This window comes from Astatotilapia calliptera, chromosome 6 (assembly GCF_900246225.1).
Source record: "Astatotilapia calliptera chromosome 6, fAstCal1.2, whole genome shotgun sequence".
Classification (NCBI taxonomy): Eukaryota; Metazoa; Chordata; class Actinopteri; order Cichliformes; family Cichlidae; genus Astatotilapia; species Astatotilapia calliptera.
In genome coordinates this window covers 33,114,567-33,129,342 of record NC_039307.1, presented here as the reverse complement: position 1 = coordinate 33,129,342, position 14,776 = coordinate 33,114,567, and the positions used below count along the sequence as shown (strand labels likewise).

At 40.0% G+C, this 14,776-nt stretch overlaps 1 protein-coding gene and 1 long non-coding RNA gene across 2 annotated transcripts; one reads left to right on the top strand and one right to left on the bottom strand.

Moving 5' to 3' along the window:
* Positions 1-2,362: 2,362 nt before the first annotated feature.
* LOC113024626 (interleukin-2 receptor subunit beta-like) lies at positions 2,363-7,383 on the bottom strand. The gene is made up of 9 exons (XM_026171821.1): positions 7,261-7,383; positions 7,046-7,157; positions 6,847-6,937; positions 6,528-6,615; positions 6,299-6,432; positions 5,978-6,182; positions 4,371-4,455; positions 4,195-4,267; positions 2,363-3,443 (listed from the first exon to the last, which is right to left on the bottom strand). Exons 1-9 carry the CDS (start codon positions 7,349-7,351, stop codon positions 2,463-2,465), a joined length of 1,860 nt encoding a protein of 619 aa, XP_026027606.1. The 5' UTR covers positions 7,352-7,383; the 3' UTR covers positions 2,363-2,462.
* Positions 3,312-7,820, top strand: LOC113024627 (uncharacterized). Its single transcript, XR_003272693.1, has 3 exons — positions 3,312-3,370; positions 7,376-7,472; positions 7,771-7,820. It is a non-coding gene; the product is annotated as an uncharacterized LOC113024627 (long non-coding RNA).
* Positions 7,821-14,776: the final 6,956 nt, after the last annotated feature.

The window sequence follows — 14,776 nt, the reverse complement described above, 5'->3', positions numbered from 1 at the left end:
GAGTCAGGTACACAACCTGATATCACAAATCATAACCAAGCAACAGCAGTGCACCCAGGCAACTGCCTGCACAGGTAGGACTGCAGGGAATAATAAGTTATTTACAGTCTCTATTCTCCAGAGTTAGTTTTCCCTGCAAACAAGAGTCTACTACACACAGAGATATGAGTGTCTTTATCTCAGGGACTAAAGAGTTTCTCACTGATTTAAATTTTGCCTCTGCAAATCAATTCATTATCAGGAGCACATTTTTTTGAAAATGTTCATGTAAAATCTTTTCTTCGGTTTACATTAAACTTTAAAAATAAAAGGCCCACAAGCTATTTACACTTGTCATTTATTTTATTGTGAAGTTCATCACAGTAAACAACATGTTTTACGACTGACTTGATGGTCTACAACATACAGGGAAACCAAGATCAAAACAATAATGTGAACTATTAGACTATTTGTCATTGACATACTTCCATTCCATTACAGACGTATACATATATTTATTTTATTAAAAGGTAAAATTATTTTTATAAAACAAATACAAGTTCTTATATAAGTCATTTATGCTATTAATGATCTGTTACATCTAGACATTTCATCTTCAAATATCCTGGTTATGGTTAATATGTGATTATCATGATAACAACATTAGTTCACAAACTCACCTATCTGGAACTTACATTCCTTTACCAACATTTGTTTCAGTACAATAAGCTACATGCCATTTAGATGATCTCACTAAAACCACAATATAAACGCAAACACTTTTATTATTACAACCACATTATTATTAATTTGAGTTTAGTTTCTCATTAGATAATACATTTGGTTTTTAACAGTAACAGTTTAAGTGCAAAGTTCAGATATATGAAAAATTATTTTGTTTAAATATTAAAGATAAAGGAAAATACACTTATAAATATCACCACCAGCGCTGCTGAACAACGTGAAGTGTATAAAGTTTTATGTGATGTTACATTTTCCTGAGAACTTATCCGGTTGTTCAGTCTGACGTCACTAGCCGTGTCTGGGTCTAAACTCCGCTGCAGCTCCATGTATCAAACGATCACTGTGGCATTACTGAGAGTTGAAAAACTGTCTGAAGTCTTTCATCTTTAATAAAATGATCAGCGTTCTGCTCTACCAGGTGTAACAATTGAGTTTAACATCCAGGCATCCATGAAAACGGAATTTATGACATTTAACAGAGTTAGAAGTTAGCAGGAAGTTAGCTCGCTAGCTTCTATCTAAATACAATATAGCATGTCCTGACTGCGGGGTTTTGGAAACAAATTAAAACGTACAGCTCTGTTATCACTTCCAGCATAAATGAAGACAGAAAACTAAACAGCAGGGACGTTTGTAGGGTTACTGAAGTTTGGCTAGCTGGTATATAATGATGTGCTACGTGACCGCTAGTGACACAGCTATGTTAGCATAATATAAACAAGCTAACTTTTTTTCCACTCGATAAAAGTTAACGTGAGTGTTCTTGGTGGTCAGGAACAAATGTAATCGCATGGCAGGATGCTGTAAAAGGACCAAACTTCAGCCAGGAGAACAACTGAGATAATCCATCCACAATATGAGGTTAGTCATTCATATACTGCTGCATGGGCTGGGCTGTAGTTACATCCTAAGGTTTTAAAAACTGAGCTTAAATAAATGATTAGTGGTAATAAAAGCCGAGGGAGGTCAACAGTGATCACTGACTGTTTTAGGAGCTTTTTGAGATCAAATAGAAGAAAATACAAAACATTAAACATGTTAACAACACAAAAGCCATATTAAACGCAGACTACTTTAGGCCCGGAAGTAGGATTCATCACGTCATCACTTAACGACCGGATTGGGTGTGATACATGCAGTGTTGCCAACGCCTCAGTAAGGAAAATCGCTATTGGTTGTCCTAAAAGTCGCTAGAAGTCAAATGACATCATCGCCTAATTTGCATAATTGGTCATGCTAATCTAATTGTAACCTATGTTGTTGGAGAGAGAAATAACATTGTGGAAGAAACATAAAGTGAGTAAAAAACATCCTAAATGCATTTAGAGTTTATTTAGAACTACAAATTAACTTTTAGCAATTATTGTTTTTTTTAATGTCACAGTTCCAACCCTGCTCCTTTACCCGGGCTTGGACCGGCAAAAGTGACCCGAAATTGGCACTCTGGTGGAGTTACTTTGTGTGTGTGTGTTTATAAGTAGTTTTAAACCTTGTGATCCACAAAACAGCATAAGAGTAAAAGAGTAAAAGAAGAACTGACTGCGTTACAGCACCCGCTGCTTGTTGAGAGTAAAAGCGATACGCGCTTTCACGTCTTTTTTTAGCAACTTTTTTTAGAAAAAAAGTCGCTAAGGGGTCTGAAAACTCGCTAAATATAGCGACAAAGTCGCTAAGTTGGCAACAGTGGATACATGTGCTACATGCTATTTTGTCCTGGTAGTTGAGCCTGCTGTCTGTTCTCAGCCCTCCTCCTGTTTCACTGGCATATATCCATCACCAGAGGGCTCCACCGACCTGCCTGTTGACATCAGAGCAAACCCCTGTGTCTTGTGACCTGGCTGGAGCTGCAAAGCTGGACTCAGTCGTGGCCCAGGCAAGTTCAGAGGCAGTTGAGGAAAAGAGAGCAGGGAGCATGGTAATGCACTGGAAGGATGAGGCGGAAACAGGAAGCGTGTAGATTCAGTGGACTTATCAACATCCTCCATGCCCTCATCCTGACTCAGCTGCTCCTCTCCCCCACTGCTAACACCTGAATCCAAGCTGGGAAGCTCCGGGCTGTCAGCCTGCTGTTTCTCCACTCGCTCATAATCAGAACAAACCTGGATAGACTTGCCAAACACACCTCCGCTGCTTCCAAACAGCCTCTGAAAATCTGCCTTTTGTTCATTCCCTCCCTCCTTCTCTTCCTCAGCCTCAGGTTCTTCATCATGGCTATCAGTCATATTGATGCTATCTGCCTCCATGCTCTCTTCACTGACCTCTGCACAACTGCACATGCCTGAATCTAGACTCTGGAGCCTAAATCGATCATTGTCGAGCCTCTCAGTTTTCTCGTAGTCTGAAATCACCTGCACTGGCTCACTGTTACTGCTGCCTTTGAGCAGCAACATTAACGTCTCCTTTTCTTTCTCTCTCGCTTCATCACTTTCCTGTTCTGCGCTTTTTCCTTCACCCCGAGTACCAACAGGACCATAAGGCGTGTCAACCGCACAGGGCTTCAGATTCCCAGCAGTGAGTGAGGAAATAGGAGGAGGGCTACAAAGCTCAGAGTAACTTGGGTTAGTGAAGCTGGAGCTGGTGGAGTCATAGCTGCCTTTGTTCAACACCATCTTCTCATCTGGCTTGTAGGCCACAGCAGCATCCACAGGTGAGGTTAATTCTACAGTGATAAATTCCACTGGTTTCAAGAAGGAGTGAAAGTATTCACTGGAGAACCCACTCTGGAGGAGAGAAAGTCACAGAACAGAAGAGATTAGAAAGATTTGAAATATATAAAATTATCAATCTGCACTTTAATGGGATTAAATAGGAAAGCATCAGGTGTTTGGGGTGCTTCACTCAAACTTTAGTGAATTTGAGTTGTTTGGATCATAAAGGTCATAAGTCTGTGGCTGGATTAGTGAGTCACTTTGTCTGTCTGGTTCCACCTCCCACAGAGTTCACAGCTATCTGCAATGCTCTGTCTTTTTATGGTACATGTTGTGTCCGTCTGCTTTTTAAGCTACATTAGCTTATTTTGTTTTGCTTTTAGACTCCTTAAACTCTCTGTAGCTCCCTGCTACTTTGCAGAGGTTTTTTTTTTTAATGAATATGTTTAGACATGAAAATTAGACCCTGATGCAGTCCACCTCTGTGGTTATACAGTGAGCCTTGTTCCCAGCAGGCAACAGGTTAACAGAGAAAATACTGTGAGGTGACTGTTGTTGTTAAATGGTGCTGCATGAATAAAACTGTACTGAACGAAAATTAAATCATTGTATAATAGACTTCCCATGAACTTATCCAGCATTTTATTTTAACACTGTGATGACGCACTCTACTCTTAACCCTACACTAAAGAAGAGTCACTATTGCACTAAAACTATTGGCTAAAACACAGCTTTGAATATATGATAATAATTTGATTTCCTGCAAACAAATTCACCACAGTATTTCATAAATGTTATGTTTACTGCCCTGAAGTACACTTACCTGGATTTCTCGCAGGAAGGATTTTCCTGGGTCTGGTATGGGTGGACCTTTGATTTTCTTTATTATGTAAACCCTAAAAAATTAAAGATCAATCAGAGTTGTAAGAAAATAACTCAAAATAGAAGAAATGATAATAATATTTTTTGCCATAGAAACTTGTGTCTGTGCTCACGTACCGGGTGGTTTTGTGAGTGCTTAAGAGCAGGCCTGCCAGCAACACCACCACACCGACTATCGTTACGGGAACAACAAACGTATTACCTGAAAAATACGGGACAGATCAGGACACAGTGGCTCAGAAACATGAGAAAACTGGGTCATACAGCCAAGTCCATGAGACACAGACAAGTTTGCTTCTGCAGCCGATACAGTGAATTTAAATAGAAATCAAGATGTGAGTGTGATTTATTATTCAAGAGACTAAGGATGAACACAGCTGTTATCCAACTGCAATAACACATCTGAATACTACAAAAAAATGTCCATCACGCCACTCTTGTGTTAATCTATGCACGGTCTGAAGCATGTGTGTGGGAATGTATGTGAATGTTTTACTGTTATATCTTATTAGTATTTTAAGTATTCTATCTATTTTATTTATTGAATTTTATTGTTTTATTTATATTTTGATATTGCTAGGGATGATGCAATGATCGGGGACCATTCTTAATTTCGTTGTTCTCATGACAATGACAATAAAGTTTCTGATTCTGATTCTGATTCTTTTGCATGAAGTGCATGGATTATAAAAATACAGACATTTTCAGTTATGCCCTTCATCTAATTATTATTACTAATCCTTGAGTGCAAATCTTTTGTATGTGACTGTCTGAAGTCAGAAACCTTCAAAATGCCATTTCTTCCCTTTACTGCAGCCTCCTTCAGTTGCTGTTTGCTTCTGGGTCTTTCTTCTGTCTGTCTTCACTAAGTGAAAGTACGCCATGTTGGGCTGGGGTCATGTGACCGATTTGTCCTTTTATGAACATCTCTGTTCCTTTTGCTGCATGTTTTGGGTCATTACAGGCCCATCCTGTGAGTTTGTAATATTTGACTGAATCAGAAAAGAAAGTATTGTTGTTGCTGTAGCTGCTCTGTAAGCATTCACCAGTAAAGACCAGCTAACTATTTCCATCAGCAGCCATGCATGCCAGTGCCATGAAGCTGTTGATGTGACAACCCTCTAAGTGTTGTAGGACCTCTATGATAAGTCTCTTTTGTGTTTTAGCCCATTCAAGGCCTTGCACTGGTGCCCCATATGGACTGCATATTTTATGTTCCCATGAAAAACTACCGAATGGAAACTAAACAATTTCATCAACTCAAGGAAACAGTCCAGATGTGGACATTGATGCTTTTGAATCTGAGAATTAATGTAGTTGTAATATTGGTAGTATGTGTTATTGTTGTCTGCCGTTTATCTTCTTCTTTGGTGGCTAACGAGTGTTTGTTGCAGACAGACCACTCCTAGATCAGTCCTATTGACTTTGAATGGAGAGCCAGCCCTCTCTCTCACCTCTCCCTTAGTGGCTGAGTGGCAGTTACCACTCCTTCACTTTTCCCTTGTATGTTGAAGGTTGTGAGTTATATTACAGCATTGGACATTTTTCACAATGGCTTCTTCCCCTCTATGCTGTGTATTACACACCAACACGCTTCAAACTTTAAACATTTTCCCATATACATAATTATTCCATACTGCAGTAATCATGCTCAGCATAAATGAATTGGAAAGATTTTGACATTGGTATGTTATGTTAAACAAAACATGTTGAGATAAATGTACCTGGTGGTGGTTTTATTTTCCCTACTGGTGACTCCCATGATGCAGTGGGGCTCCAGTCACTCCAGGCTCCCTCGCGGTGCTGAAAAATAGACCGAACACGAACTCGTGCCTTGTACCTCTCACCTTGTATCAGCAAATCTGGCTCCAGCTCTGCCTTGCACTCCTGCTTGCACTGAATGCCACTTTTATTGTGCACAGCAGGATCCTGACACACAGAAACCAGTGTGGGGTTGAGAACGAATCTTGTTTCACATGTGAACTTTCATGATCTCAACTTTATACTTAAACTTGTTCACATTGTGTCATAAAATCTAAACTTACACTCCATGACTGATCCTGCTTCTTCCACTCGACTTCACTTCTATATGAACTGATCCTTTCATGTTCGGGGACTTGGGACAACCAGGAAACAGACGTGAAGTTGACTTTTGGCTCTGCAGGAGGATTCACCTTTACTGCAAGATCACACACACAGTTGTTTTAGGTCACCATGAATAGCTCGCACTGTAAATCACAAAGAGCCAGTATTTATACTGTAGATTACACTCACTGTGACAGGATGGCTTGAAAGAAGTGATTACACTCTGCTTCATTTGGTTGCAGCTCAGATTAAGGGACAACTCATGGAAATACAGAAACTGGAAAAAGAAATGTTTGAAAAATATTTAATGTTAGAAGGGGGCTTAATAAAAGCTTGATTTTGTTAAATGACAGATAACTAACTATTTGGAAGAATGCAATGACTGCCCCTAAGCTTTCTTTAGAATATTAGCTCTTCTTTCTAATTAAATTAAACTACAAACTGAGATATAGGATATATGATTGTATATCTTGGGCTTGAAAACAATTAGATTTTTTCACACACTCACAGTGTATTCCATTTCAAAGATCAGGGAGCACTTCTTTACTGCTGGTCTGGAGACGTCAACAGACTTTAGGTCACAGGAAGCGCTGTAAGAACTGAGAAAAACATTATTATTCTCTTTTTGGTGCACATGATGACAGGTGTGATTTATATATTGTGAGTTTTATGTGTTGAGCTTTTCTCTTTGTGATTGAGCTCCTTACAAGCGGCGAGATTCATAATGAGCATGTATGGTGCATTCAGTGTCATCAGACACGTATCTGCTGTTCCACAAACATGTGATGTTTCTATTGTAGTCAGTGTAGCAAGTGAGATCTGTGAGAATTAAAACAGGAGAGATTAAATGAAAATGAGTAAATATGTCAAACAACAGATCTTAAAATCAGTTAAACATGAATAAAGAGGAATAAAGACTAACTCTCTGGAAGCCTGGGACACTCATCACTTCTGCAGAGCAACAGCAGAGGCAGCAGAATAAACAGGGAAAGGCTTTTCTTATTTCTCTCCATTAAGTCGACAGTTTTCTTTCTTAGAGGCTGCTGGGATGGTGACTGTGACTGGAAGACTTGAAGGACTGTAGTTGCTTTAGGTATTGACTGACTGCTTCCTGATTCTTCTCATCCTGCAAAGGTAACCACATGAAATAAAATGTTACCATGTTAGCAACATGATTAGAGACGACACAGTTTTATTTCTCCAAACAGTCAGACATCAACCCACATAGAAGAAAAACAGCTGGCTACAGATAAACACAATATAAACAGAGGAAGGAACAACAGACACACAAGTGTTTCAGATCCTGCCTCAGTTTGTAAAACTAAAAGCAGTGATGATGTAATCCAGACTCCTACTGTGTATACTAAGGAGCACTTAAACTTACTGTGTTTTAATTTACTTTCATCCATTTTCTTCTACTTATCCGATCTAGCATCGCAGCGATGAAAGCTAGAGTCTATCTCAGCTGGCACGGGTCGAGGGGTAAGGTGCACCCTGGACAAGTCACTTTACTATATAATACAAAGTGCTGTTCAGCAACTGTTATTGTGGTTTGGAGACATCTACATAAAATGAAATTGAATTGAAATCATAATTTACATGAAGCGCTTCAAGAATTAATGTTTCCATTGGTGTTGCATTTGTGGTCTTTTCTTTCAGACATGCATCTCTACCACAGCCTCACAAACTGTTGGCTGCTCAGTTTGTGTTCACTTGGTTTGATCTGCTCCACCATGTCAAATCAAATAAAACTGATACATAAATAACAACAACCTGATCTCCTGGATGTTTTCTTACACAAAAGAAATTTGCACTGAATCTTAAACTGAACAACATTCAGTAAAACATTTTTAATATTGTAATTGTAATAATACATTTCTCTTATAAAAATAATAATAGCTGTACATTAAAGGACTTCAGTCAGTGACACTTACCTGCTGGCTGAGCTGCAACTGATCTGCTTCCAACTGCTGACTTAATTTCACCTGATATCCTGTCAAAGAGCATCACATGAGGGTGTTACTTTGTTTACGTATCAAATGTAACCAACTAAACTGACAAGACAAAAAAGGCAGGTGAATTCTGTGAGGTCACTGCCAGAACTACAGCCACAAATCTAGATCATCTCTCGATCACAACCCACAGAGCTCTTCTGACGAACATTTGAGCTTCTGAGTGTTTCACTTGAAGCCTTGTAACCCTTTAGTTTCATCGAATCTGATTCTTCAACTTATAAACGGTTGTATATAACAGTACCTGCAGTGCACCTGTCTGTATAACTCTGAGCTGATAACTTCAAGCATGCAGCATCAGGTGGAAACTGGCTGTTCTGGGTTGTTGCTACAGTTTTTCATCTTCCTTGACTTTAGTACAGCCTGTCAATTCCCCCACCCTGTTGTATTTCTGACCACACACACACACACACACACACACACACACACACACACACACACACACTGCACTTCTTATTAGTAGTAGCTCCCTTTGCATGTGGACCACACTGACATTTAAACTGTGTGTTTGTGTGGATTTGTGCTTTTTGTGGTTTTGCAGCCAAGAGCAAGCTGCCCCACAAACACCCACATCCTCACCTAATGTCTTCACATTATGCATTAACTGACTTTAAGCATTTTATCTTTGCAAGAACACATTTCAGACAAACTTTTCTTTTCATAGTGCTCAATACAAACATATTATGTTTAAACAGCATAGTACTGAAGTTGGTTTAGATTCTCATTCACATAATAAATATCACGTCACATTAGATACTCCAGCTTTGCCCCAAACATAGAGCCAGACTCATAAAGAAGATCTTCAGATCACATCTTCTATAGAACAAAAACTGTGGATCTTTCTGAGAACTCAAATGTTCCATTAATCTGACAGGTTCACTTCCTGCTCAAAGCTTTTCAAGTTGATATAAAAGGTGTGAAAGAGGAAATCATGCTGACTGATCCTCTTAAAATGAGCTTTCAGAGCTTTCAGTTGTGTGCTGCAACTCACAAAAATGTTTCAAAGCAGTTTATGGTTTCTGTAACAGGTGGTCCAAATGCATGAAGGAAATAGCACTTCCTTCCTGATCTACTGTTATAAATATCAAAGAAGAAGCTGAACTTTACTCTGCCAAATCTACCCAATGGTTGAAACATGTCATATAGTGTTTGATGTGAAGCAGCTCTTTGTTTATTCCTGTACTGAAATCCTCTGCATTTAAACCTTTCAGACAGATTCCAGTTGTTTCATAGAACTTAAACACAAAAAGTTCATCATGGGGTTTCACGAGGTTCTGTGCTGACACTCATCTTTATTCATGCTTAACTTCAACAATATCACTAAAGTACTGCATGCATTTTCATTGCTGTGATGTCAGAGCCCAGCTATATTTATCTATGAGGCCAGACAAAATGTTCATTTAGTCCAATTTAAGCATGTCTTAAAGTCATAATTGTCTAAATAATTCAGACAATACTGAGCTAAATATAATATAAATAATATAAATCTAGATTTATATAGCTCTAAATTTAGTATAACCTCTGCCTCAAGTACTCTCATTGTGATTACCCCCAGACAATCGTATTTATTTTTAATTCCAACATATCCTCAGATCAAGTCTTTGGCACTGCCTTCTTTCAGCTAGATCTTCCATGATGCACTTCACCTTCCTTCCACTCTCCTTTCTTTCTCCTCCCATGCATTTCTGTGATCCCATCTGTGATCATTGTGTGCTTTCCTGTAGTCTGGCTTCTTCCTCACTCTGTACCTGTTTGTAAGTGTCTCCAGCTCCAGAAACATGTTTCTGATTACTGTCACACCAACCTTCCCACTGTTTGTGGTTTCTCACTGCGTGTCTTTTCATTCTTTAGTCTACATCAGATGATTGATGCAGATGAGTTGGCCAGGTAAGTGTGTGACCTGTAAAGTGCCTGCAGATTACTAATAACATGGTGCATTAAATATAAATGCAAGAAAACGACAGCTGAAGCAAATTTCATTAGCCCAGCAGCGTCATGATGATTGACCATGACATTTAAAAAAAAGTATCTTTGTGTTCTAACTCGTTCTTATCATTTTCACAGAGCTGTGAAGCGTATGTTCTCTTTATTTATATCGTCTTCTGACTTTTGGACTTCCCCTAACGCATTACAAGAAAAAAGTGAGAAAGATGACCCTCTTATCGCTTTCTTTTTGCCTCACTGAGTCAGAAGCACGATAACCACAAATACACACTAAAGGCTCAAACCACATCCTAACCCTCGTCTCTTCACAGAAAACAATTTTCTTTCCACTGATAAAAAAAACAAACACAAAACGTCATTCACTACCCAGAAAGTCTGCTTTCTCTTCCTTCCTTCCTTATTAGGTGTTTTTTCTTTACATGAGTGGTTGAAAGGAAGGTGAACGCACGCAAAGCTACTGGTCCGGACGGGATTCCCGGCCGCGTCCTCAGGTCATGCGCGGCTCAGCTGGCTGGAGTGTTCACGCACATCTTCAACCTTTCCCTCTCTCTGTCTGTAGTCCCAGCCTGCTTCAAAATGGCCACCATCGTCCCTGTACCCAAATCCTCCACCATCTCCTCATTGAACGACTGGCGACCTGTAGCCCTGACCCCCATCGTAAGCAAATGCTTCGAGAAGCTGGTCAGGGACTTCATCTGCTCTGCACTACCCGACTCACTGGACCCTCTACAGTTTGCATACCGCCACAACAGGTCCACTGATGATGCCATAGCCCTGACACTACACACTGCCCTGTCACACCTGGAGAAGAGAGACACGTATGTGAGGATGCTGTTTGTAGATTACAGCTCAGCATTCAATACCATCGTTCCCTCGAAGCTGGACAGGAAACTGCAGGATCTAGGACTGAGCAGCTCCCTCTGCAGCTGGATCCTTAGCTTCCTGTCTGACAGACGCCAGGTGGTCAGACTGGGCAGCATCACCTCATCCCCCATCACACTGAACACTGGTGCTCCACAGGGGTGTGTACTGAGCCCTCTCCTGTACTCACTCTACACCTACGACTGCACAGCCACTAACAGCTCCAACATCATTGTGAAGTTTGCGGACGACACTACAGTGGTGGGTCTTATCACCAACGGTGATGAGACGGCTTACAGGGAGGAGGTCAGCGCCCTGACCCACTGGTGTCAAGACAACCATCTCACCCTCAACGTCGCAAAGACAAAGGAGTTGATAGTGGACTTCCGGAGGTGCAGAGAAGTACAAACCCTTATCACCATCAACGGCGCTGCTGTTGAGAGAGTGAGCAGCTTCCGGTTCCTTGGAGTACATCTGGCTGAGGATCTTACGTGGTCAGTACACACAAACAAAACAGTGAAGAAGGCGCAGCAGCGCCTCTTCTTTCTCAGGAGAATGAAAAGATTCGGCATGAGCCCCCGCATCCTCAGGACCTTCTATCGCTGTGCCATTGAGAGCATCCTCACTGGATGCATCACCACCTGGTATGGCAACAGCACCGCCTACAACTGCAAAGCTCTCCAGCGAGTAGTGCGGTGCTCTGAACGGATAATTGGAGGTGAGCTTCCCTCCCTCCAAGACATCTACAGGAAGCGCTGCCTGAGGAAAGCGGGGAGGATCATCAAGGACTCTAGTCACCCCAGCCATAAACTGTTCAGACTGCTTCCATCAGGAAGGAGGTTCTGCAGCATCCGGTCCCGTACCAGCAGACTGAGAGACAGCTTCTTCCATCAGGCCATCAGACTGCTGAACACGTCATAGACACCTCAGCTTCACTACTGGAACTTCAACATTATGCACTCCACACTGTATATAAATGCCACTTGTTTTGCACATATTCAACTCTGTATATTTTATATATTTTATTATTATTATTATTATTATTTTATTTTATTTTTTTACTATTTAATTTGTAAAAATGTGTACACACACACACACACACACACACACACACACACACACACACACACACACACACACACACACACACGTAGGAAAATATTTAGTATACACATCCAGAAATGCATACACTATTATATATTGTACATATATTTATTAGTTTCAGGTTGGCCATTCTTGTATTTTGCTCGTTTGTGTTGTTGTGTTTGCACATCTCTGTTGCTTGTGGGGCTCGCACACAAGAATTTCACTCGCATGTGCTGTGCCAGTGTGCCTGCACATGTGATGTGACAATAAAAAGTGATTTGATTTGATTTGAAAGGCATCTGAGGCCACAGCTTCAAACAGGTGGTAAAGGATCTAGAGAGAGTTAGTGAATCAGTAAGTGCAAATGATTAGTAAGGAGGAAATGGCTGATCACATTGTTAAACACAATCCTGGACAATGAGAGGATGTCTGAGGTAATTTTCAAGTATGACAGTGTTGTCTAAAGCTTAACAACTACAGAATGATAAAGCCGAGGATCCATACCATGAAGTTATAGGAAAGAGCTTATCAGTGAGGAGCAGTGAGTCTCCTGCTGAAAAACAGCTCTACTGGTGTCAGATAGAGGACTGCAAGTCAGTAGAAGCAAAACAGAATAAATGCATGTGAATGAGAGAGAGACATGTGCAAGGAGTGGAGATAGTGAAGGTGGATGAGTTTAAATAATTGGGATCAGGCAGGGTGGAGACAAGTGTCAGAAGGGATTTGTGACAGACATATAGCTAGAGTGAAAGGCAAGGTTTACAAGTTGGTAGTTGGTATGTATGGTTTATGTGTGTATGTGTGTTTGGAGATGGTAGCACTAACAAGTAGCAGAATTGAAGATCTTAAGGTTTCAATGTGAGTGACCAGAAGAATGAGACTAGACATGAGAACATCAGAGGGACAGCTCAGCTTAAGCAGTTTGGAGACAACGTTAGTGAGGTTAGGCTGAGATGGTTTGCATACGTGCAGAGGAGGGATATTTGAGAGTGGATGTTGAAGATGGAGCTGCAAGGCAGAAAAACAAGAAGACAGGAAGAAAAGAGTCCTAACATCCAGACAGTCTGGGTGCTCGGGGCAGGGTGAAATGGAGGCCAATGATCCACTGTAATGATTTCTTAAACAAGCAGCTGAAAGAAGGAGAAGACGACTCTAGGAGAAACCAAGATGGACTTGTACCAGAAGGATGACGAGACAAACGTATGCAGAAGGGAAGATACAGCTCATGAGGTCAGGGCCACTGTGAAGATGCCACTGCTGATAGATATAGCAAGGACAAATTCTGAAGTGTACAGGTTTATACTCTCAGCTCAGAATCAGCCAAATGCTGCAGAATTGGCTGGCCAGCACTTCATAATGCAAATAGATAATGGGTGCAAAAGCATAACAACCCAAGAGTTTCTCAAATAAAGAAAGGATATTCTCCAAGGACTGCATACAGCATGCTTTTAAGTTACTGAAGATAAAACTGAAGACAAAGAGACCCACAAACAGTAAAGACCTAGCAGAGCATCTCAGTGGAGGACACACAGCATTGGGTGATGTATAGAAATGTTTTTAATATCAGATAATAAACAGATACAAAACTTTTGCTTTGAATTTTGAAATAAAGCTGAAAGTCTGCACTCCAAGCACAAATTGATTGTCTGATGTGCAGAGGTGAAATTACAAGCAATACTTTTGATAATAATGAGCTGTAATTCATTATTATCAAGTTGTCTTAACAACTTCCTAAAACACCAACAGTGAAGGAGAGAGCATATTTTTCCCATATTGGTTCTTTTATTGCCTCCCTGTTAAATCTAGAATATAATTTAAAATTATTCTCCTCACATACAAAGTCATTAATAATCAGGCCCCAGCTTATCTTTAAGACCTCTGTTTCATCCCAATAGAGCAGTTTGTTCTTAGACTGCCTGCCTATTAAACTAAAATATAATAAAATAAAAATAAGTGACATCCGGGTGTGTTCAGTGTTCTGTCATTTCCATGTCTGTAAGATAATTCAGGCTTTACCTTTGCCCTATATAACACTTCTTTATATCTATCATCTAGTGTGACTTATGAAAGAGAGTTCAAAGAAAAGAAGAAGCTACGCACATTGGGTTTTTTTTTTTGTTTTTTTTACTGATGACAGTAACTTAGTGATATGGTTGGTCACATGTTTTGACATTTCATATCTGAGAATGAAACAGCCACTATGAGTATGTGAGTTTTTCAATCCCCTTTGTACTCTTTATCAAGTTACTTAACATGTAAGCCACCAACGGCAGGTAGAACAGCACCTTGTAGACTTGTTAAAGTGAAACTCTTTATGTGTTAAAAATGTTTCATGGTTACTATGACTGTGAAATAAGTGAAGTGAAAGTAGTATGATTTCAAAACTAAACAGTTTAAACAGCCACACAAACCTTAATTTTATGTCTTTGTTTTTTCTTGACTTTTTAAACTTAAATAATAAGTTCTGTTTTATTAAGGCGATTTTTAAAGAGTCCTTGGGAAATATGTCTTCTTGCTGGGAGAACCTTGAGATCT

Coding starts and splice junctions, on each gene's coding strand:
- LOC113024626 (XM_026171821.1), bottom strand. CDS start 7,351: ATGGAGAGAAATAAGAAAAGCCTTTCCCTGTTTATTCTGCTGCCTCTG. Junction 7,158..7,260: donor GTGTCCCAGGCTTCCAGAGA/GTTAGTCTTTAT, acceptor TAATTCTCACAG/ATCTCACTTGCTACACTGAC. Junction 6,433..6,527: donor TTTCAAGCCATCCTGTCACA/GTGAGTGTAATC, acceptor GTGATCTTGCAG/TAAAGGTGAATCCTCCTGCA.